Source organism: Melospiza georgiana, chromosome 8 (genome assembly GCF_028018845.1).
Source record: "Melospiza georgiana isolate bMelGeo1 chromosome 8, bMelGeo1.pri, whole genome shotgun sequence".
Taxonomy (NCBI): Eukaryota; Metazoa; Chordata; class Aves; order Passeriformes; family Passerellidae; genus Melospiza; species Melospiza georgiana.
The window spans coordinates 34,594,017-34,613,416 of record NC_080437.1 but is presented as its reverse complement, the minus strand read 5'-3'; the positions used below and the strand labels follow the sequence as shown (position 1 = coordinate 34,613,416).

Sequence of the window (19,400 nt, the reverse complement as noted above, 5' to 3'; positions counted from 1 at the left end):
AATATATCCAAACCACATCCCCACCTTAACCTAGTAATTATTTCAAACTTTTGACATAAATACATTTAACAGAAGAAACAAAGAAAAAGCACTTTTCTAAATAAAAGGAGATGGATGCATTATTTTGGAACAAACCCACATGATTTAGCTTTGGTTAAAAACACATTGAGCAGATATTCAGGTTTTCTCTTGACACTGGGTTTTTATTGACTGCTTCTTGATGATATCAAAGTAAAATAAGATCCAGTATTTAAAAATATTCATTTGGTGATATTTTTAGTTGTACAAAACTGTTGACCCAACAGCAGTTCTGCAAATATTCTGAGCTCACAGTCCTGCATGGCTGCTCTGTAAAAACCTGGGGTTTGTAGGGCAGCTCAGAGGGAGAGATAATCCTTGAGTTTATCCATAATTCCAGGGATTCCATCAGCTGGAACTACAATAACTGTCCTCAGAGGCTTCATGGGCACATCATCAAAGGACCATCTGCCACCCAGACAGGTGTCACTTTCCTCTTGCACAGAGTAGTTGAATTTCAGAAGGGCTTTCTGAACAACAGAAACAAAAGCATTCAGATTAAAATGTTTAATTAGCATGAAGGTAATTCATCATCCAAACAAAGTGAAAATAATGAATCTATCATTCCCATGCTTATTAAGAAGGTTTTTTGTCCCTCTTGAAGTGTCCACCAAAAAGAACAACCAAAACATCCACTATTTGAAGTATTTCAAACAAGCATTATATTTTCACAGAATTGATATCTTTCATATTAAATTCTATAATGATTGCTACCTTTATAGTTTGGGATGAGAGAAATAACCTAGGAGGGAGGGGGAAAAAAGAAAAAATCAATGTTCTGAGGCTCTCCTTCTTTCAGGAGAGCCTCAGAGACTTGAGGCTTCTCTTGAAACTGCCTAGAGTCCTCAAAGTTAAGGAATCTGTAATAATATGAGTATAAATCAAATATTAAGGAGATGGGCACCAAATGAATCCTGAGGAGAATTTCAGAAAGCTCTTGGAAAGGTTCCAGATGGCTGCAGCAAGTGGAAGATCTGTTTATGCCTCTCCAAACAGGCAGGTGTCTGGAATGTACAGCATTTCTCTTCAGGGATATAAACCCCATACAGAAAGTCCCTTTTCATCAGCTTTCCTAGACAAAATTCCTGATCAGAAAAAGAACCTAATGAATGTTTCAAGTTCTCACACAAGTCAGATGAAGAACTCTGAGCTGAACCATCAATAGAGAACTTACCTGATTCCTTCCCTTTGAAGGAAAATTAAGATCCACTCAGTATACCAAGGCTTTAAATCTCATTTTGGATGAATTAGCACACTAACTGAGTGGCTTTGCTCAAGAACAATTTGAGCACCTTTAATCCATTGCAAGTCTGGTTCTAACAGATTTTCTGGTTATAATTGTAAGGAGCAGAATGAAGGCCAGGGCAGTGGCAGGAAAAGGCTGCTCTCAGTTTGATATGCTCCAGGTGCTGCTTGATGGCAATCTAATTAACATTGTGTGTGATCAGGGAGGACAGACACTCAGCACTAATTTAACACACACACATTATTAAGTACAGAGAGACATTTTATTTAATACCCTACATAATGTTTAAAATGACTTTTTTTAAACACTGGAAAGACTGTTAAAAAGAAAACCATGCTCAGTTTGAGCTGGGAATTACTGGAGTTTAGATGAAAGCACACAATTAGCCTTTAATAATTAACAAAGCTGAGATAAATAAATACAAAATGGCCCTTCTACAACACAACACCCATGGACAGACACATGAGCTCCACAGGCTTCTCCCCTGCAGCTTTTCAATAACATTTTACACAGAATTCAGCTTCAGCTGTTTCAGCTGCTGTGGCAGGAACACAAAAAATCCACAACCTGCTACAACACAATTCCCTACAGCTACCAGTGAATTCCTCCACTGACATTTCTCTCACTCTCAAAAAATAAAATTACAGCCCTATCAGAGCCTCTGTCAGAATGATTACACACAGGAACCTTTGCCATTAACCACCCCATGCATGTGCAAGTCCTTAGCCCTGCAGGCACTGCCAGAAATGAAAAATAACAGCCTCTTGATAAAGTAATGATATTGTATAATAGTGGTTTTAAAGCTTTGGGAACAAAAAAAAAGAAGGAAAAAAAGAAGCCATGAAAAATTCTTTGCATTTCAAAGCACATCCTAAATTTAATTTCCTGCATTTTGCCCTCACCTGATCTGGCTTGGGACCAGCAGAATTGTGTGGTCAGGTTGCCTTAGGAAATGGGAAGTAATATTTTCATCTCAGTGTTTCACCACTTTTTATTAATGTACTTGCCCTGGCTAGAATAGAGGCAGGAAAGGGAAGCAAGAGCCATCTCTCCTAAGAGTTTTTATTCTGAGCATTTTTTGCAAGTAACAGGTACCCAGGAGGGAACAGAAAAATCAATACACACAAAGAGCTTGATTGCTTCTCTCTCAACACTACTCCAAAACATCCTTGATTTAATTTCAAAATATTTGTGATCACCTTGATAAAAGTTCCCCTTGAATTTAAGGTGAAACATCTCTTGTTGATATGTAAAGAAAAAGAAGCATTTTGAATTAAATAGTGATGTTACCTCATGAAAGAATTCTTCCTCTGCATTTGCAAACATTAATTCCTCCTTTGGCTGATTCTTCCCTTCTTTCCTCTTAGAATTGCTCTTTGTGGCTTCTGTAAAGGTCTTGCTGATAAGGAGGTAATAGTGGCACTTCCCACAGGGTTTGTTTGTCCTCTGTGCCTCAGTCAGCTCCTTCCTGAAGAGGAAGAAATGTTCCCACAACTTAAATCCTGAACAAGCACCCAACCAAACCTTGTCATGTAGTGGCATAGAAAGGATATTCAAATTGCAGCCTATTCTCTTATGACACCTCAGAAAATCAATTCTGCAGATGCATTCCTTGTACTTAAACACACTATTTGTGCTTTAAACTATAAAAACATGGATGTTTTTCCACAGCTCACAGCATAACCCTTTTTTCCCTGAATCCTGTCCATGGTAGTGTGTGTGCAATGATTCTCAGTGCAACTCTCCTTAAAAATACATCACATTATCACTCCCTGAGGACTGTAACTGAAAAGACAGAACATACTCCTGCTCACCCTTGTGTTCAACATGTTGTCACTCCAAAACCTTGAGACAAAGAGGCTGAGATCTGAATTTGAGCTGTGACAAGTGCTGAATTGGGGTGACCTCAATCTGACTTCTAATCTCATCTCACAAGAGAGGAAAGAAGGCAAAAATGAAAGAAATAAAGATGATCTCCATTCTATCACTGGTGCCTTAGCCAACAAAACTTCCTTGTTCCCTGTTCTCAGTGTGCACTAGAATAATGTAATGCTGTGTTTCAGTGGATTAATTTATTTACATTCACCCAGCTTTTGATATAATCCATGAATTAGCAGAGATCAAGCAGCACTTCACCTGCTTTTTCATTCCCTGAAACTAATCAAAACACTGCATATTTACATGGGTCAAAACTAATTCACCTTTTAATCCTTTCCCTCAGCCCAAATCTCCCATTCCTGAGCCAGACATTAACACAGCAACAAAACACCCAAGCTGCTAAAAGAGTCCTCATTTTTAAATTTTCCCAGATCAGATTGAAAATAATCTGCAAAACAAGGATAAACTGCAACATAGATAGAGCTATTTCTATTTCTAGATAGATAGAACAGCACATTTTCTCAAATTATATTTGCTATAGAATTTGAGAAAGTTTTGTAGGTTTATAAAGATATAAAAATATTTTTAAAATTAACTAAAGACCATATATGAGATAATATTTTTTTGTTCATGCTTTACTCATATCTATAGCATCGATTGTCTGAGCACTATATACATAAGAGTTCTGAAAAAATATGATGAAAAATATCATTCAGCAAGAAAAAAAATAAACAAACTTACTGGAGCTGCTGGTGCATGGGCAGAGCAATCTGAGGGGGGACATTGATGAACCTCTCACTCAGGATGAGCCCCACAGGCTTGGTGCTGTCACTGAGGAGTTTGCTGAGCTGCTCCAGCACCTGCTGCTCACAGCTCTGCTCACAGTGGCTCAGGAGCAGCTCCTTGATTTGCTCAGCACACTGGGTGCCCTGCAAGCAAAGGGTGCATTTTATGTACCTGATACAACAGCTGTTTGCACAAAAAAACCCTTGAGTGTCACCTGAGTGTCACCTTGCAGGGAAATTCCTACAGGCCTGGTGGCAATTTCCCTCAGCAGCCCCTGAAGCACTGCACCATTGCTGTGAAATCATTCTCCAGCCTAAAGCTGAGGGCAAACAAAGCTTTGAAGTGATGGAACAAGGAACTGCAGCACCACAGCAAAACTCCAAACTGCACAAGATCAAGGGGAGGAAATACAAGAGACTGACAGCTCATTTATGCTGGAATTACTGGGCCCAGTTTTAACTCTCTGTTCCATTCTATGCTTCACGTTTGACCCAAAAAGTGAAGCCACTTCAAGTTCTATAACCCCAAAAAGCTAATCCACTTCAAGTTTTATCACCCCAAAAAGCTAAGCCACTTCAAGTTTTATCACCCCAAAAAGCAAAGGCACTTCAAGTTTTATCACCCCAAAAAGCAAAGGCACTTCAAGTTTTATCACCCCAAAAAGCTAATCCACTTCAAGTTTTATCACCCCAAAAAGCTAATCCACTTCAAGTTTTATCACCCCAAAAGGTAATCCACTTCAAGTTTTATCACCCCAAAAGCTAAGCCACTTCAAGTTTTATCACCCCAAAAAGCAAAGGCACTTCAAGTTTTATCACCCCAGTCCTCCAGAGTGGAATTCCAAATCCTGTCCAGCTGTCCAGACCTGTTACACAGGATGCAGTCTCATTTATTACTGATGGTAATATCTATAACCAGCTGTTACTGAGGAATACCAACCTTCCTTTCTGTTAAGTTCAAGCAGCTTATAAAACCAAAAACTTCATCATCATCTTCTTCATCATCAGAACTGTCTTCCTGCACTTCTGCTTGCTGTTGGATGAAAGGAAAAGCAACAGCTCATACTGACATTCTATTTCCAGTCTGTAGAAAAAGATGTTTTTCTTTCCAGGTGATGTCAGCAGATGAAAAGCACAGAGGAATCTGTACAAACACACACTGCACATTGTGCTGCACCCCTGGACACCTCAGTGTGCTCAGAGGCAGCTTTAGAGACCAGGCCATGCACCTTCCACAGCAGAGTCCTCTGAAAGGCACTGAAGGTTGATAGCTCACATTTGATAAGCAGCATCTCAGCCCAGGGAATGGCAGTATCTTAAACAAAACCAATTTCCTTCAGTTTCTGATGCAGTAAACCTGGAGTGTCTTGACAAGCACAGAGCAATAAAGCTTTGATAGGGAGTGGGACAAGGAGCTGTGTCTTTGTAGGAAAGTCACAAACTCCTGTTTCCTATGGAGAGGTGATGGTGACAAACCTCTCCATTGCATTTTCAGCATTACCACACTGAAATTCAGGGAGGGAAAAGCTTTCCATGTGTAAAAAGAAACCAGCAATAACAACACAGCAAATTCATTCTTTGCTTGAAAGTAGGCATGGAAAATTTCAGTTCCCATAGAAAAATTATTCTTAAAGCAGAAAGAGCAAGAAAGCACACAATAACAGACAGAATCCCCTTCTGAAATACAGAAATAATGTCATTTTAACAAAAAAAAAGCATTGTACTTCAATTACTAATATCATATCTGTCTTACCTTGATAATACTCCCAATATGGTTCTGTTGTATTAATATATCAGTTAATTCAGCAGTGTTAACAGGAGCTTTTAGAAACAACTGGAAGACAGGAAACAAGTATTAAATTTCAGGCACTGAGGGTAAATCCTGGACCACTTAATAGAAAATAAAGTGAGATTTTTATTTATCTTCCTTCATTATAATACTGCAAAAACTAGCAATCAGCTGCTGGAGGTGCTTGCTCCTGCACCTTGCACATGCTGGTATTTTCAAACTGGTACCCTCTGGAGTTTGGTATGATCTGAAAGCTGTGGCTATTCCATCCCTGGAAGTGTCCAAGGGCAGGCTGGATGGAGCTTGGAGCAATCTGGGACAGTGGAAGGTGTCCCTGGCCATGGCAGGGGTGGCACTGGATGGGCTTTTAAAGTCCCTTCAGACCCAAACTGCTCTGGGATTGTCTAATAAAGGAAAGAAAGTAATATTTAAAAGCTATAAATCAATACAGAGAATGTGAAGTGATGCCTTTGCACAACTCCTTAGATATTATTTATCAATGGACATATGAACCAAGCTGACAACTAGCCACAGTACCTGCTGTAGTAACTTCTTTATCCCATTATAGTCATTGTCTGATATGGAATGTGCTTCAAATTCAACATTCACTTCCTGTGGAGCAAAACAGAGAATATCACACACACTTGGCAGAGGTCATATCAGAACAAAGCTAAACTGTAAGAAACTTGAAGGCAATAATGGCAAAGAGCAGAAACAGAACTTATTTCCACCTTGCAGTAATCTCAGCAATTGTTATCATTTCTCCTGTGAGCTTTAGAGAACGTTTCTGAAAGTAACTTTTTAAAACTGACCCACCAATTGTGTCATGAACAAACCTTTAATGCTTTGCTCCTGCCATCTGGTTCACACAATTACAGCTGTTGTAGCCACAGACCCTTCCTGGAGAGAGGCTGACCCCAGGCAGTTAAACCCTGGCAACTCCAGCACTGGGGTCTAACACCTTAGCTGCAGATTGCTGCAGACATTTAAATAATTACACCCAAACCCACACTTCTGCTGTTCCCCCAAATCCTCCAGGCATCATTAACCCCACTGTGGAACTCTGCAAATGATGAGACCCAAGCACTGCAGCAGCCACAGTGGGAACTGCTGCTTCTCCTTCCAGAACAAATGCTGTGTGTCTACCAACATTCTTACTGGTATTCAAAATTAAAAATCACACCTGCCAAGGTTAATCTACTTCAAGATTACTCAACTTTTAATTGCCAGTTTCAATTACACCTCCTGAGTAACCTCAACAACTCAGCCTCACTTTTGCCACCGTTCAGCCCCAGAACTCTCTCCAATCTCACTCTGAGGTCGTGGCTTTTGCTGTCCACTGGAAGAACTGTGTTAAAATCTTGTTCGCAATGTAGAAAACAGTTGGAAGCCTTGGAAGCCAATAAAATTCAGAAGACAGTGGCACAGGCTGCCCCTGGATCCCTGCAAGTGTCCAAGGCCAGGCTGGACATGGCTTGGAAAACCCTGGGATAAAGGAAGGTGTCCCTGCCACAGCACGGGGTGGAACTGGATGGGCTTTAATGTCCTTTCCAAACCAAACTATTCTGGGATTCTACAATAAAAGGAAGCAAATTTATTTTTACAATAATAAACCATAGCAGAAAATAATAAAAGAGCCAATGCCCTGTGCTGACAGCATCATTTCCAAGCAGCCACCTCCAGCCCCACACCTGAGTGGGCACACCAAGGGCTGGGGGCTGTACAGCTGAGACCTCTGGGCCCCAACACTTGGAAAACAGCTAAAAAAAATCAAAAACTTTCAACAACAACACAGTGAACACACTTTGGATCACTGGCCCACAGGGACGCGTTCCCTGTGCTCCCACAGGACACGCACCCAGCACCTGCTGGGCCTGGCAGGGCCCTTCCCCAATATAGTATTTTCAGGGAACCCCCGGTGAGGGGAGAAAAATGAGGCATCTGACTCCATGGTATCAGAAGGCTAATTAATTATTTTATTATACTACATTATTCTATACTATATTACATTACCTCTAAACTGAATTTGCCAAGCACTCAACTCTGCACACACTGCACAGAACTCGTGACTGTCGCCCTCAGTCCCGACACACACACACGCACCTGGCCCTGACAGGCCAAGGAAACAAAACACCATCACTTTGGGTAAACAATCTCCATATTGCATTCTACTTTTGCACAAACATAGGCACTGCAAATGATAAGAATTGTTTTTCCTTTCTCTTCTGTTCAGAGAATGTGAAACCCAGAAATATCCCTGGGAAGAATTGTGCCTTGCTTTTCTCCGTGAAGAGAAACGTGGCGACACCCGAACACCCCCTGACACCCTTCCCAAGCCCTTCCCAAGCCCTTCCTGAACATCCCTGACAATAATCCCTTCCCAAGCCCTTCCTGAATATCCCCCGACAGTCCTTTCTCGAATATCCCCTGACAGCAAGCCGTTCCCGAATATCCCCTGACAACAATCCCGTCCCAATCCCTTCCCGAATATCTCCTGACAAAATTCCTTCCCAATTCAATCCCGAACATCCCTCCCAACCCCACCCGTACCGGAGCCGTGCGGGGCCGGTCCCGCTCACCTCAGCGATGGGCTCGTCCGAGTCGGAGCACGCCGAGCTCTCGGAGCCGCTGTCGGAGCCCTCGGAGCTGCCGGAGCCGCTGTGGGATCCCTGCTCCCCGGCGGGGCCCCGCGCCCGGCGCTTGGCCGGCGTGGCCATGGGCACGGAGGGGCGGTGTGGCCGCGGGATGTCGCTGAATGTCGCTGAATGTCGCCGAAAGTCGCGATGGAGAGCGGCAGGCAGCGCCCGCTGAGCGCGGAGCAGCCGCGGAGCCTGAAGGGGGAGGCGCGGCCCGCCTCTGTCCCCGTGAACCCGGATTTCCTCTCGGTGCTGTGGTGTCACTTCCTTGCGAAGGGAATTCCTTACAGGAATGGCTGTCAGGGATTAAATCCGCCTGCCCAGGGCGGTTTGGAGTCCCCGTCCCTGCAGGAAGGGCCGGAGGTGGCTCCAGGGCTGGGGACGCGGTGGGGATCGGGCTCTGCTCGGGCTCGATGACCTTGGCGGCTTCCTCAGCCTCAGGGACCCTGTGCTTTAAAAGTGTCTGAGCATCTCCGACAGTAGCAAAAATTACTGTAAGTAAAAACCAGCGTTAGTAAAAACTGCCGATTAAAGCAGGAATCAGGCTGCTCGCTCTAGAAATCGTGTCCCGGGTTCCCCCGACCCAAAGTCCCTGGATAATTCCAGATAAATCACAGAGAACGGTGACAGGGACAGCGCAGTAAGCACAACGTGATTCTGGGCTTTATGAAAATGCCAGTCGGGAAAACGCGTTCAGATGCCCTAAACACTGAAAGAATGCTCATTAATGATCAAGTTACATGCAACGTGTTCCATTGAACGCTTTGTGTCTAATTAATGAAGAAATGAGCTGTTAATGAGGCCGTGGAAAGAAGAGCATTGGGCACTCGCTGTTGCCAGCCAGGGGAAATGCAAGGCACAGAGCCCTGGGATGTAACTCCAGCTTTATAAACGTGCTTCAAGTAGGCTCAAATTTTCATCTTCCCTTTAAAGCCTCAAACGCATCTGTGGGGGTTTTTATTTTGTTTTGGTCTGGGGGTTTTGTTTGTTTGTTTTTCTGGTTTTGTTATTTTGTTTTGTTTTTTTAAGGCTGTGTTTGCTCTGGGAGCAATTAGCTCATTGCCAAAATTCTAATACTGATATCCAGGGAAAGAATTTACAGGAAGATTGAATTTTCCTATGTGTGGGATCTGTCAGGAAAATACCACACTGGTAATTGGGGTAAATATGCACTTAGAGAGTGGATTTCTCTCTAAAAATTGTATTATTTGTGTATTTGCTTATGTTTTGTGACTTTGAGTTTAGCACAAAGCTTGTAACGAACTGAGAAATCTCATCTTCCATTTTTATGGCAGAATAGATGTTTTCAGTCCTGCCTCGTTTCCTAGACTATCAGAGGAGACATATGAAAATTATCTATGTTACTATAGATGTATAAATGTGTGCATATAGACACATATATTAAATTAAATCAATCTTTGCATGCTCATTTTGCTGAGCAGAGGCTGCATGGAAATTAATAGAATAAATAATCTTTTTGTAGATAGGAGCTGATTCAATTGCAGAACGTGCTGGCATTGTAGGACCTGCTACTGCTTTTACAAAATATTCTTTCAAATGTGTTCCCCTTGATGAGTTTAGCAGAGCCTCTCCTTTGAGCAGCGTTATCTAAAGGCAGCATATTCTTTTCTGTCCTTATCAGGGTGGGTGTTCCTGCCTGGAGAATGCACAAATAGCTGTTTACTCCTTGTGTAAGAGCAGTACAACTGCTAGCAACTCACTCCTTGGAGCTGCTAAAGTCACTGTTAGAGTCCAAAACTCCTCCAAAAATTAGATATAATTAAGATAAATTCCATTCTTGTGTTTCAGGGTTCTGCTGTACCTCCTTGGTGAACAATGAAGGTTCTGCTGCTGAAGGATCCCAAAGACAAAGATTCAGGACCAGATCCTTATATTGAAGTGAGTAAACTAAAAAAAAAGTGTTACTTCTTTATTAAATATGAATGCAATTGTTTCAAGTCAAACAATAAAAATTAGGAGTGTCTTTCTGAAATTATGCTGGGAGAAAAAGTATCTTGGAAAATAGCCCTTCCTGCCAAAAATTGTATTAATTATGGGACATTTGTACTGAATTCATTGTAAAGCTCTCAGCAAAGTACTGATATTGAACCAGGCTCATTTGAATTAATTAGTATTGATTATGTTTATTTGCACAGAATAAGGATTACAGAAATTCTTTGTGTTTTTATGGGAATGTGATGTGAAATAGAGCTTACCTGTTGCTGGGGTCCCTTCTGCTCCTGCCCTTGGTCCTGTGAGTAAATCTCACTGATAAGAGGAAGAATTCCTGATAAAGGAGGATTATTTCTTCAGAAGAAACCTACTGACAGAATTACAGACATGCACAGGGATATTCACAGGACTGGGTGGGCGCTTGGGGGCTTCAGAGTTTTGTGCTGGTGTCTCCTGTACCTCAGAAGGTCCCACAGCTGATTGTTTAATTAAATCTTGTAATAATAAATAACTAACAAGTTCAAACTAGATTTACCAGGGAAAGGAAATAAAATGCCTTTTTAGTTTGCTTTAACAAAGAGAAATGCTTGTGCTGACTTAGTCAGCTCTTTGAAAAAGCAAAAATGCTGTTTGGAATTTATTTCAAGAGCTGAAAACCTTTTCTTGATAGGAATTAGGATCATACAACTTGGAAGCAACGTTGATCCCAGCTTTGTCATTTGAATTCACCTCTCTTGACAGCTTATTTGAGAAGGTAAATTTGAAATTCTTTCAGTTGTTTTATTTCTAACAGGATTTGGTTGCCAAGATCCCATTTAACCATTCTCTGTGTGGTACAAATAATTCTCTGGTTGTACAGTAAATTTCATGTACAACATCAAGGACCTTGCCCTTGCTTCTTAAAGAATTAAATTGTTCAAACAGAATTCACATTTAAATTGTGAATTGTCACAAGTGTTGGGGCATTTCTGGCAGTTATTGAAGCTGTTCTGGTTGCCACAAGGTTATAAATAATTGATCAGCTGATTTTTAAAATTAGTTTATAATTAATTTTTGTTTTTTTTTTTACTTCTTAAATTTACTGTTTCTAAATAGCTTTCCCATCCAGAGTGCTATGGGGGCCTGGTTTTTACCAGCCCAAGAGCATTAGAAGCCATCAAGATATGTTTAAAAGAGAAGAGTAAAAAAGAGGGTAAGTACATATTGATATTCCTTGGCCTTTTTCTCCCAGCATCTTCTAAAGTTTGGATTTTAATGAATTTTATTTCACCCACCAGTAGATATTTGGAGCATGTTTTTTTTTTTTGAAAAAACCTGAATTTCATAATTCTTTTAGAATCATAAAGGGTTTATGCTACCCTGAGCTTTTAAGGGTTGTGTTTTCCACACTGAAAAATGAAGGGAAGGAGCTTTTGGTGCAAGTTACCAATTAGTGAGAGCTTTGCCAGCCCTGGTTCTCTCTTGCAGAAGGAATATTTTTTGCTGCAGTACCTGGTTGATTGCTGACTGCTTTCCTCCTTAAAGAGAAGATCATCTCACAAAAACTGGCCATCACTTCTGTGCCTGTGTAATTCCTATGAAAAGCTGCAGGAAAAGGGAGCTCTCTCTCTCTTGGATAAGAAATTTCTCAAGTGAATTCATTATTAGCTAAAAAATGAAGAAGTGCTGAGGCATCCAAGGCAGGAGATGAGGAGTGAGGAAGAATCCTGCTAAATAGAAATACCCATCACAATGAAGTGCCAAATCCTTCTAAACTCTTCCAAATTCTTACCTTGGGTGATTCTGGCATGGAGTTTCTACTTTACCTGCTCCATTTTTGGGCTGTGGACAAATCAATGTCCTGTGAGTAAGGTTACACCTTTGAGTAAGCAGTAAATGCACTGAGACCCTCAGCTATTGTAGCATTTGTAGCAGTAGAGAACAATATATTAAGATTTTAGGTCAAAAAGTATCTCTAAATTCCATCCCTAACCTTGATTAGGACTTTTGGAAAATAAATACTTTAATGATAAAAATGAGTCTGTAGTTCTTATTTGGGTCCTCTCAATGGCAATAAATCCTTGAGTTTTTTACTTCTGATTTTTATTTTTACTGTTCTGGTTTGTGTTTCTTTTTTCACCCCAGTAGTCCCAGAAAAAACTCAGTGTCCTGTGCTGCTCTGATTAAACAAGACAATAAAAAACTTGGGGTATCTATTTTTGATCCTGTAGGATTTGTACATCCAGATTTGCTGAATGTGTAGTGGAATTTTAGCTATTATTATAATTTTCCTGTATTTGTGGATTAAACAAAAGCCCAAAAAGTCATTTATCATTCACATTCTGTTGCCACGTGCTTAAATTCCATTTAATTTAGTATAATTTAATGTTTTTCAGCCTGGTCAAAATCTCTTAAACAAATGTGGAATATCAAACCAACATATGTGGTAGGAAAAGCTACAGCTTCTTTAGGTAAGCTGGGGTTTAAAAAAAGAAAAATTGGCTAAATCTGACTTGTAAGTACAATCTTTGGAGGAAGAGCTGTTATTCAATGGTGCTGAGAAAGAAATTTAAGTTTTAAAGTGGTTAATTTGGAAGAGAGATAATTATGTAAACATTGGAATTATCCATGCTCCAGCCAAGGATATCCATGGATCTGATCCAGCCTCTGGATTTCTGCTCCTTCTGTTGTAATCTGATGGCCACTGCTTGAAAAATTGGGTCAAAACAGGAAAAAAACCCCTTTGTTCTTAATTTGAACGTGGTTTTGTCATTACTTTTGGAATTGAAATTGGATGAAAGGGATTCTAACCTTGCAGAATTTTATTTGTACACAAATTATTTGTGTGCCTCCCTTTCCATCCCAGGGTTCTGTGGCAGGAAATCTGAATTGTTCTCATTGTTTGCCATGGTTTTCTCTTTGCTGCTTTTGATCCTTCAGGAAATCTGAATTGTTCTCATTGTTTGCCATGGTTTTCTCTTTGCTGCTTTTGGTTCTGCAGGAAATCTGAATAGTTCTCATTGTTTGCCATGGTTTTCTCTTTGCTGCTTTTGGTTCTAGTGGAAGAAATTGGTCTTGTTCCACAAGGAGAAATGGCTGGAAATGCTGAGAAATTAGCTGAATATATTTGTTCAAGTAAGTGGTTAAAATGTTGGAGTTAAATTAAAGTAATCCTAAGTAAATTAAGGTCCCTTCCATCATTTCAGAATTTCCTTGAGGCAAAATCAAGTGCACTGTGAGACAAAAATACTTCAAAATGCATTTACAAGATATTAATCTACATGTAATCTTAGACCCTCTAGTTAATTAATAAATACTATATGAACCAGCAGGAAAAAGTTTATTTTTACTGGAAGATCAGAGCTGTAATGACTGGAAATTGCTGCTAAATCAGAAGATTTAATTGCTGGTGATTTTCCCCAAAATTACCCTGTGGTTTCAGAGGGATCTGGTTTTCAGCACCAAAACTGAGTGGTTTTGAAGAAATTAAATTGATGCTTTAAGTTTTGTTTAACCATTTTGTTATGGTTAAACCTGTAACTCTTAGCCTATTATCAGATTATTGGGGAATTTTAAAAAAGTCTGTTCGCTGACTTCTGTTCTTACTCTAAGTTGTTAAAATTTCCAGTAGCAATAAGGAAGATTTTTAGACTTAGGAGCTGTTTATTTTTTGAGTGGATGGCTCAGTAGGAGCAGTGAAAAAAGAGTTTTTGTACAGATGTGAGGCTGCTGAGCAAAGCCTGCCCAGTAGCAGAGATTTACAGGGAAAAGAAAAATGGGATGGGAGCTGGAAAGGATTGGTTTTGCTGGGCACACTGCTCTCTAATTCACTGGCACATAAAATACTTCAGCTCTAGGGAATATTTAATGGTAAAAATGGAAGTTGGCAGCACAAGATCAAATAATAAATTCTGAAAATTAAAAATGCAACGCGAATATGTTGTGAGTGAAGAATAACCCATCTCCTCTCTTCTAATAGCAAATGTGTTAAAGCAAAGAAAGGGTTCAGCTGATTTTTAGTGCTGCAAAATCTACTTCTGGCAGTGAATTAATATTTGCTGGGACTTTTTCAAGCAGAAAGACAAGAGAAATACCTGTTTATTGTGTTGTAGGAAGGTGAAAAAAATTACCCAAGCAGTGAATTTCAGTCACTGGAGCCTGTTTGTTGTTGAGACATAGAAATATCCTCCAGAATTTATTTGGCTCTGCATATTTAAATGCTCTCAGCTGATTAAGAGCTTTAGAACAACCTTGGAAGTACAGATTAAATTATCTCATGTTCCCTGTTATGTATAAATTAATTTCTGTTTGTGCATGAAGAAGTAAATGAAAATAATAGCTCTGAATTTCCTGTATCTTGAGAGATTATTGCCAGAATAAAAATAAAAGCTGAAATAATGAGATTTTTTTGTCACCACCTTTTGTGCTTTGGTACCCAATTCAGTTTAAGGAATGGGAAATGAAGGAATTTACTCTTCTCAAGGCAAATATTTGGCTATAGAAGCAGGAGATCCCAGTCCTTGTTGTGTGGTTCAGGCCTACCAGGGAGTTTTTCTGTACCAAAAGAATTGGTGTTTGCTTACAGGTATCACACTGACACTTCAAATAACTGCCATGACTTGCAGGAGAATTGATGCTGGAACATTCCAATTTCATCGAATTTTAAAATCTTTTTTACATTCTGAGCCAAGTTCATTCTTCCTCTAATTTTTAATTTTAATTTAAGAATATCTGGTTTCTAAAGAAACCTCAGTGTGGAGTCAGAACACTCAGGTGTGTCTGGGTTGACTCCTACAGGGGTCTTTCCATTTGATTTTCACCCTGCTGCCCTTTTTCCTTTTTTTAATCCCTGAAGAATGTCTGCTTGCATGAACCAACAATCTCCTTCCAGCACTTAAAAACATTTCTTCTCCAGTATTTGTCTCTATAAAATGTATTAACAAATCTGAATTAGTAATAAAATAATTTCATTTCTTTGGAAAGCTGAATGCAAAGCTGTATCAATCTGTGTAGAATTTAATATTGAAATTTTCTCTGTGTTTCTCATCTATAGAAAAGGCAAAAGCTGTGCAAAGCAAGTCTGCTGTTAAATTCCTAATTTGACAAAAGCAAGTGAGGATATCCACTCCCACCCCAGCACTGCAACCAGAATCCTTTTTCCTTGGGGAATTAAGAAAATGGAATTGCAGAGAGACCAAAACTTTCCAGCACAGTGTTGTCCTTTCTTTGTCTGCCTGAGTATTCTTTTGTGGAGAGTTCTGTCATTTATTGAGTGGGACAGATTTGAAATATCCAATTGAGGCAGGTTGTGCTGAGGAGGAGATAAAGTGCATTTCTGTTCCCCTTGCCCTTGTGCAAAGAAAGTTATCTTTTTAGCCAATATTCATATTCTAGTTGTGGAATATTTTTAATGTTCCTGCTAAGTAGCCTGTCCTGTGGATTGGGGCTGCAGATGTTTTCAGTTACCTCCAAGCTGTGTCTATGGTGAGGCATTTGATAAATCAGCTTTTGATACCTTTAAAATGTATTAAATCACATTTACTCTTTATTAAAGGCCTGAGTTAATTAAAGTTCTTGTTTGTGTGTTTACAGGAGAGAAACCCAATTCCTCAGCTCTCCTGTTTCCTTGTGGAGCCCTGAAAAGAGAAGTACTTCCTACAGTGCTTAGAGAAAAAGGTTGAACTTCCCCTGGAGACCCATTTTAATTAGTCAGCGATGAGAAAAGTTGTATCTAAAGCTTGTGAACCAAATTGGAAGAAGTAAAAGTGGAACTTGCTGAGGAGAGGACCGGAGTAAACACTGGGAGCTTGGCTGGCTGCCCACAGCTCAGGGACCTGCAAATCCTCCACAGAACTTTCATGTGTCTTTTTAGCTAAAATAGTTACACTTCAGTGCAGGTAGGATGTTGTGAGTGCTGAACTGAAATAATAGAAATTAATGAATGAATTAATGTCCTGATTGCAGGCATACCACTGGAAAGCCTCACAGTTTATCAAACAGCCCAGCACCCTGATCTGCAGGAATCTTTGAGCAGTTACTTCTCCCAGCAGGTACTGGACACTGAGGTACTTTGGCATTTTCTGAGGGAGGTGGCAATGCCTCCCAGGATATTCCTGTTTTCAAAGTCGTGTAACTGGAATATCACTGGGCATCTTTGCTGTGCATCACAAGTCAGAATCCAGGAGTAATCTGCCCTACATAGTTTGTGTAACAATAATCATTGCTTTTCATTTTTCAGTATTGGCTTTCTGGTTTTCCATGTTAGGAGCCTCCATCATAGGATTGCAGAATCATGGAATGGTTTGGGTGGGAAGGGAACTTAAAGCTCATCCAGTGCCACCCCTGCCATGGCAGGGACACCTCCCACTGTCCCAGGCTGCTCCAAACCTGTCCAACCTGGCCTTGGGCACTGCCAGGGATCCAGGGGCAGCCACAGCTGCTCTGGGCACAATTCCTAATTCCCAAATCCCATCCACCCCTGCCCTCTGGGCTAAAGCCATTCCCTGTGTGCTGTGCCCATGTGCCAAGGCACTGCTGGAGTGAGCTGTGCCAACCTCTGCTTCTTTCACCCAGGGCATCCCTGCCAGCATCGTGTTCTTCAGCCCCTCTGGTGTCAAATTCTGCCTCCAGCACATCCAGAAGCTTTCAGGGGATTTGATCAACCAAGTCAAGGTATCTTCTCTTACAAGTGGTGGAATATGAGAGGCAGTAAATTTGGGGTGGGCAAATGAGATACAACGGCTGTTTCAACCACTGCAAACCTTATCTTTGGTTTGTGTTTATTCCTCTGAAGAAAACCCCAGTTTATAACAAATACAAATGATATTATATAGATTTATAGAATTCCAGAAAGGGTTGGGTTGGAAGGTACTTCAAAACCCATCTTGTTGCACCCCATTGCCATGGGCAGGGACACCTTCCACTGCACCAGGTTGCTCCAGCCCCATCCAAGGTGGCCTTGGGTGGATTTTAAAAACAAAATTGTTCTCCCCAACCAATTTCCCCATCTCCATTGGGATAGACTTCATTTTCCCTGAGTGATGCCATGGTGTGAGGAGTTGTTGCTTGCACCAGGCTGCAGCTGATTAAAATTCCTCTCACTTCTCCCTGTTCTGTGGGGCTCGGAGCTTTCAGCGTTTGTAATGTTGAGATAAATACTCATGTCCCCGAGTCACTGCTGAGCAGCTCCATTGCTGGGTGCCTGTTAATGCTGCCAATCCCCATGCTGGGCTGCAGAGCTGAGCCCTGACAGTGCAGTGCTGTCCCTGCAGTTTGCTGCCATCGGCCCCAGCACGGCGAAGGCGCTGCGAGACGCTGGCATCGCCGTGAGCTGCACTGCAGGGAGCCCCACGGCCCAGGACCTGGCTGCTGCCGTGCACACAGCCCTGCAGCCCCACAACTGCTGCCTCTGACAGCCCAGCCTGCCCAGCAGGGCACTCCAGGAGGGCTTTCCCAACCTGCAGACCCGTGGGTGTTGGGATTATGAAGCACTGTCCTGGTCAGGGATGGCTGTGAGAAGGTTACACTGAAATATCTTAAGAAATCTGGGATCTGTCCATCATCCTTAAAGCATCCAGCTCTTCCCTTTCCTCCTGTGTGCACTGTGAATATTTTATCCTTGAAAAGCAGCTGTGAATACTGAGAAACTGCAATCAGCCCCAGACCTCACCTCAGGTATCCCCCAGCACACAGCTCAGGTTGGATTTCTCTGTATGATCACTTTTACTTGCACATCTTTTGTAGGAAAAACCCCCCTATTCCAATGAAGTACTTTCTTTTGTAAACTTGTTTGCTTGTTGTTCTACTTGTTTTCAACTATTTGTATAAAAATGTGAATTGGAGATTCTTTGTGGAACAGGAGAATTCTTGCTGTGAAGTTGCTGCTGTCAGTTCAGGTCAGCTGTTGCCCCTTGTTACCCAACCAGGGTGTTCAAAATTAGCTTTTGGTTTCTGTTCCTGTAATGAAGGATTTATTAACAGGGAAATAAACTGGCTTATCAGAGTTAATAATGGTGTTAGAGTTGTCTGTTCTGGATGTGGTTTATGCTTTAATTGTTTATCTCTGGAAGGGGAAAAATAATCCTATTTAGCACTAATGCTCCCTCCAGCTAATGCCAAGGGCTTCACAGGAGATTTGAATCATAATATACTCATTTATAATCCTCCTGAAAGTCATTTGTGCTGTTAGCACAGTGCTGAGGTTCCTGCAGTAACAGAGAAAGCCTCATTTGCTGCACACTTCAGGTCAAGTCTGAGGATGGGTCCTGAATTTCCATCCATGAGAGGCTCCACAGCTGGAACAAGAGGGAAACAAAGTTCTGTTCCTGTAACCTGAGTAATTCCAGTGTGGGGTCACCACTGGGCACAGCAGGACAATGTTTGGCTTGTCAAACACTTCCCTGTCTCAGGATGAAATGGAATCTCTGAGGGCACAAACTGCTGCAAGATCCCAGGCTGGATTGGGTTGGAAGGAACCTTAAAAAGCTCATCTAATTCCATATGAATGCATGTAAAACCCATTCCTACCTTTCTGAAAAGTGGTTTACACTGTTGTTATGCAATAAAGAACCACATTTATTTGTAGAAGAATATCAGGACATCAGATGTTATATTCTGGATAATTTTATCTTCAAATAATACATATTTAGCAGAAAAAAACCCAGAGTCCTCAAATGATAAGACCCCACTCAGTGTTTGATTGGAGATTACAGATATTTCTCAAAAAAATTAAAAATTTGTCTTTCAAATAGTTTTAATTCTGTTGACCAGGTTGCTGCTCTGAGGAGGGTCACAACCAAGAAAAACAAGGCAGACTGATGTGTTTATATGTAATAAATAAATTTTTATTTAAAAATATCCTCTCATTTATTCACAGTTTCAAGTCTGAAAAAGATAATACTATTCTTGATCAATTCCAACATAGCTGAAACCATTCACTTTCCAAAACAAAATCCCAGAGATGGCTGATAAATTGCAAGAGTCACATCAGAGCTAGAAAGGCACAGGTTTTTGTGCAGGATCCTCCCTGGGATTGGGAAGTGCATCCAGAATCTCCT

At 40.9% G+C, this 19,400-nt stretch overlaps 2 protein-coding genes across 4 annotated transcripts; one reads left to right on the top strand and one right to left on the bottom strand.

The window, feature by feature from the left end:
• Positions 1–179: 179 nt before the first annotated feature.
• On the bottom strand, positions 180–8,624 carry BCCIP (BRCA2 and CDKN1A interacting protein). Its single transcript, XM_058029096.1, has 7 exons — positions 8,356–8,624; positions 6,314–6,388; positions 5,741–5,821; positions 4,928–5,020; positions 3,944–4,131; positions 2,615–2,792; positions 180–548 (listed from the first exon to the last, which is right to left on the bottom strand). The coding sequence occupies exons 1-7, from the start codon at positions 8,491–8,493 to the stop codon at positions 378–380; spliced, it is 924 nt and encodes a 307-aa protein (XP_057885079.1). The 5' UTR covers positions 8,494–8,624; the 3' UTR covers positions 180–377.
• Positions 8,625–8,679: 55 nt separating this feature from the next.
• On the top strand, positions 8,680–18,341 carry UROS (uroporphyrinogen III synthase). 3 transcript variants are annotated; one of them, XM_058029458.1, is made up of 10 exons: positions 8,680–8,906; positions 10,222–10,311; positions 11,036–11,119; positions 11,461–11,557; positions 12,741–12,815; positions 13,405–13,479; positions 15,937–16,020; positions 16,309–16,394; positions 16,918–17,016; positions 17,616–18,341. In XM_058029458.1, the coding sequence occupies exons 2-10, from the start codon at positions 10,249–10,251 to the stop codon at positions 17,754–17,756; spliced, it is 804 nt and encodes a 267-aa protein (XP_057885441.1). In that variant the 5' UTR covers positions 8,680–8,906; positions 10,222–10,248; the 3' UTR covers positions 17,757–18,341. The 3 variants fall into 3 exon arrangements, with proteins under 3 accessions (XP_057885441.1, XP_057885443.1, XP_057885442.1); XM_058029460.1 differs by lacking the exon at positions 11,036–11,119; XM_058029459.1 differs by lacking the exon at positions 12,741–12,815.
• The last annotated feature ends 1,059 nt before the right edge of the window (positions 18,342–19,400 follow it).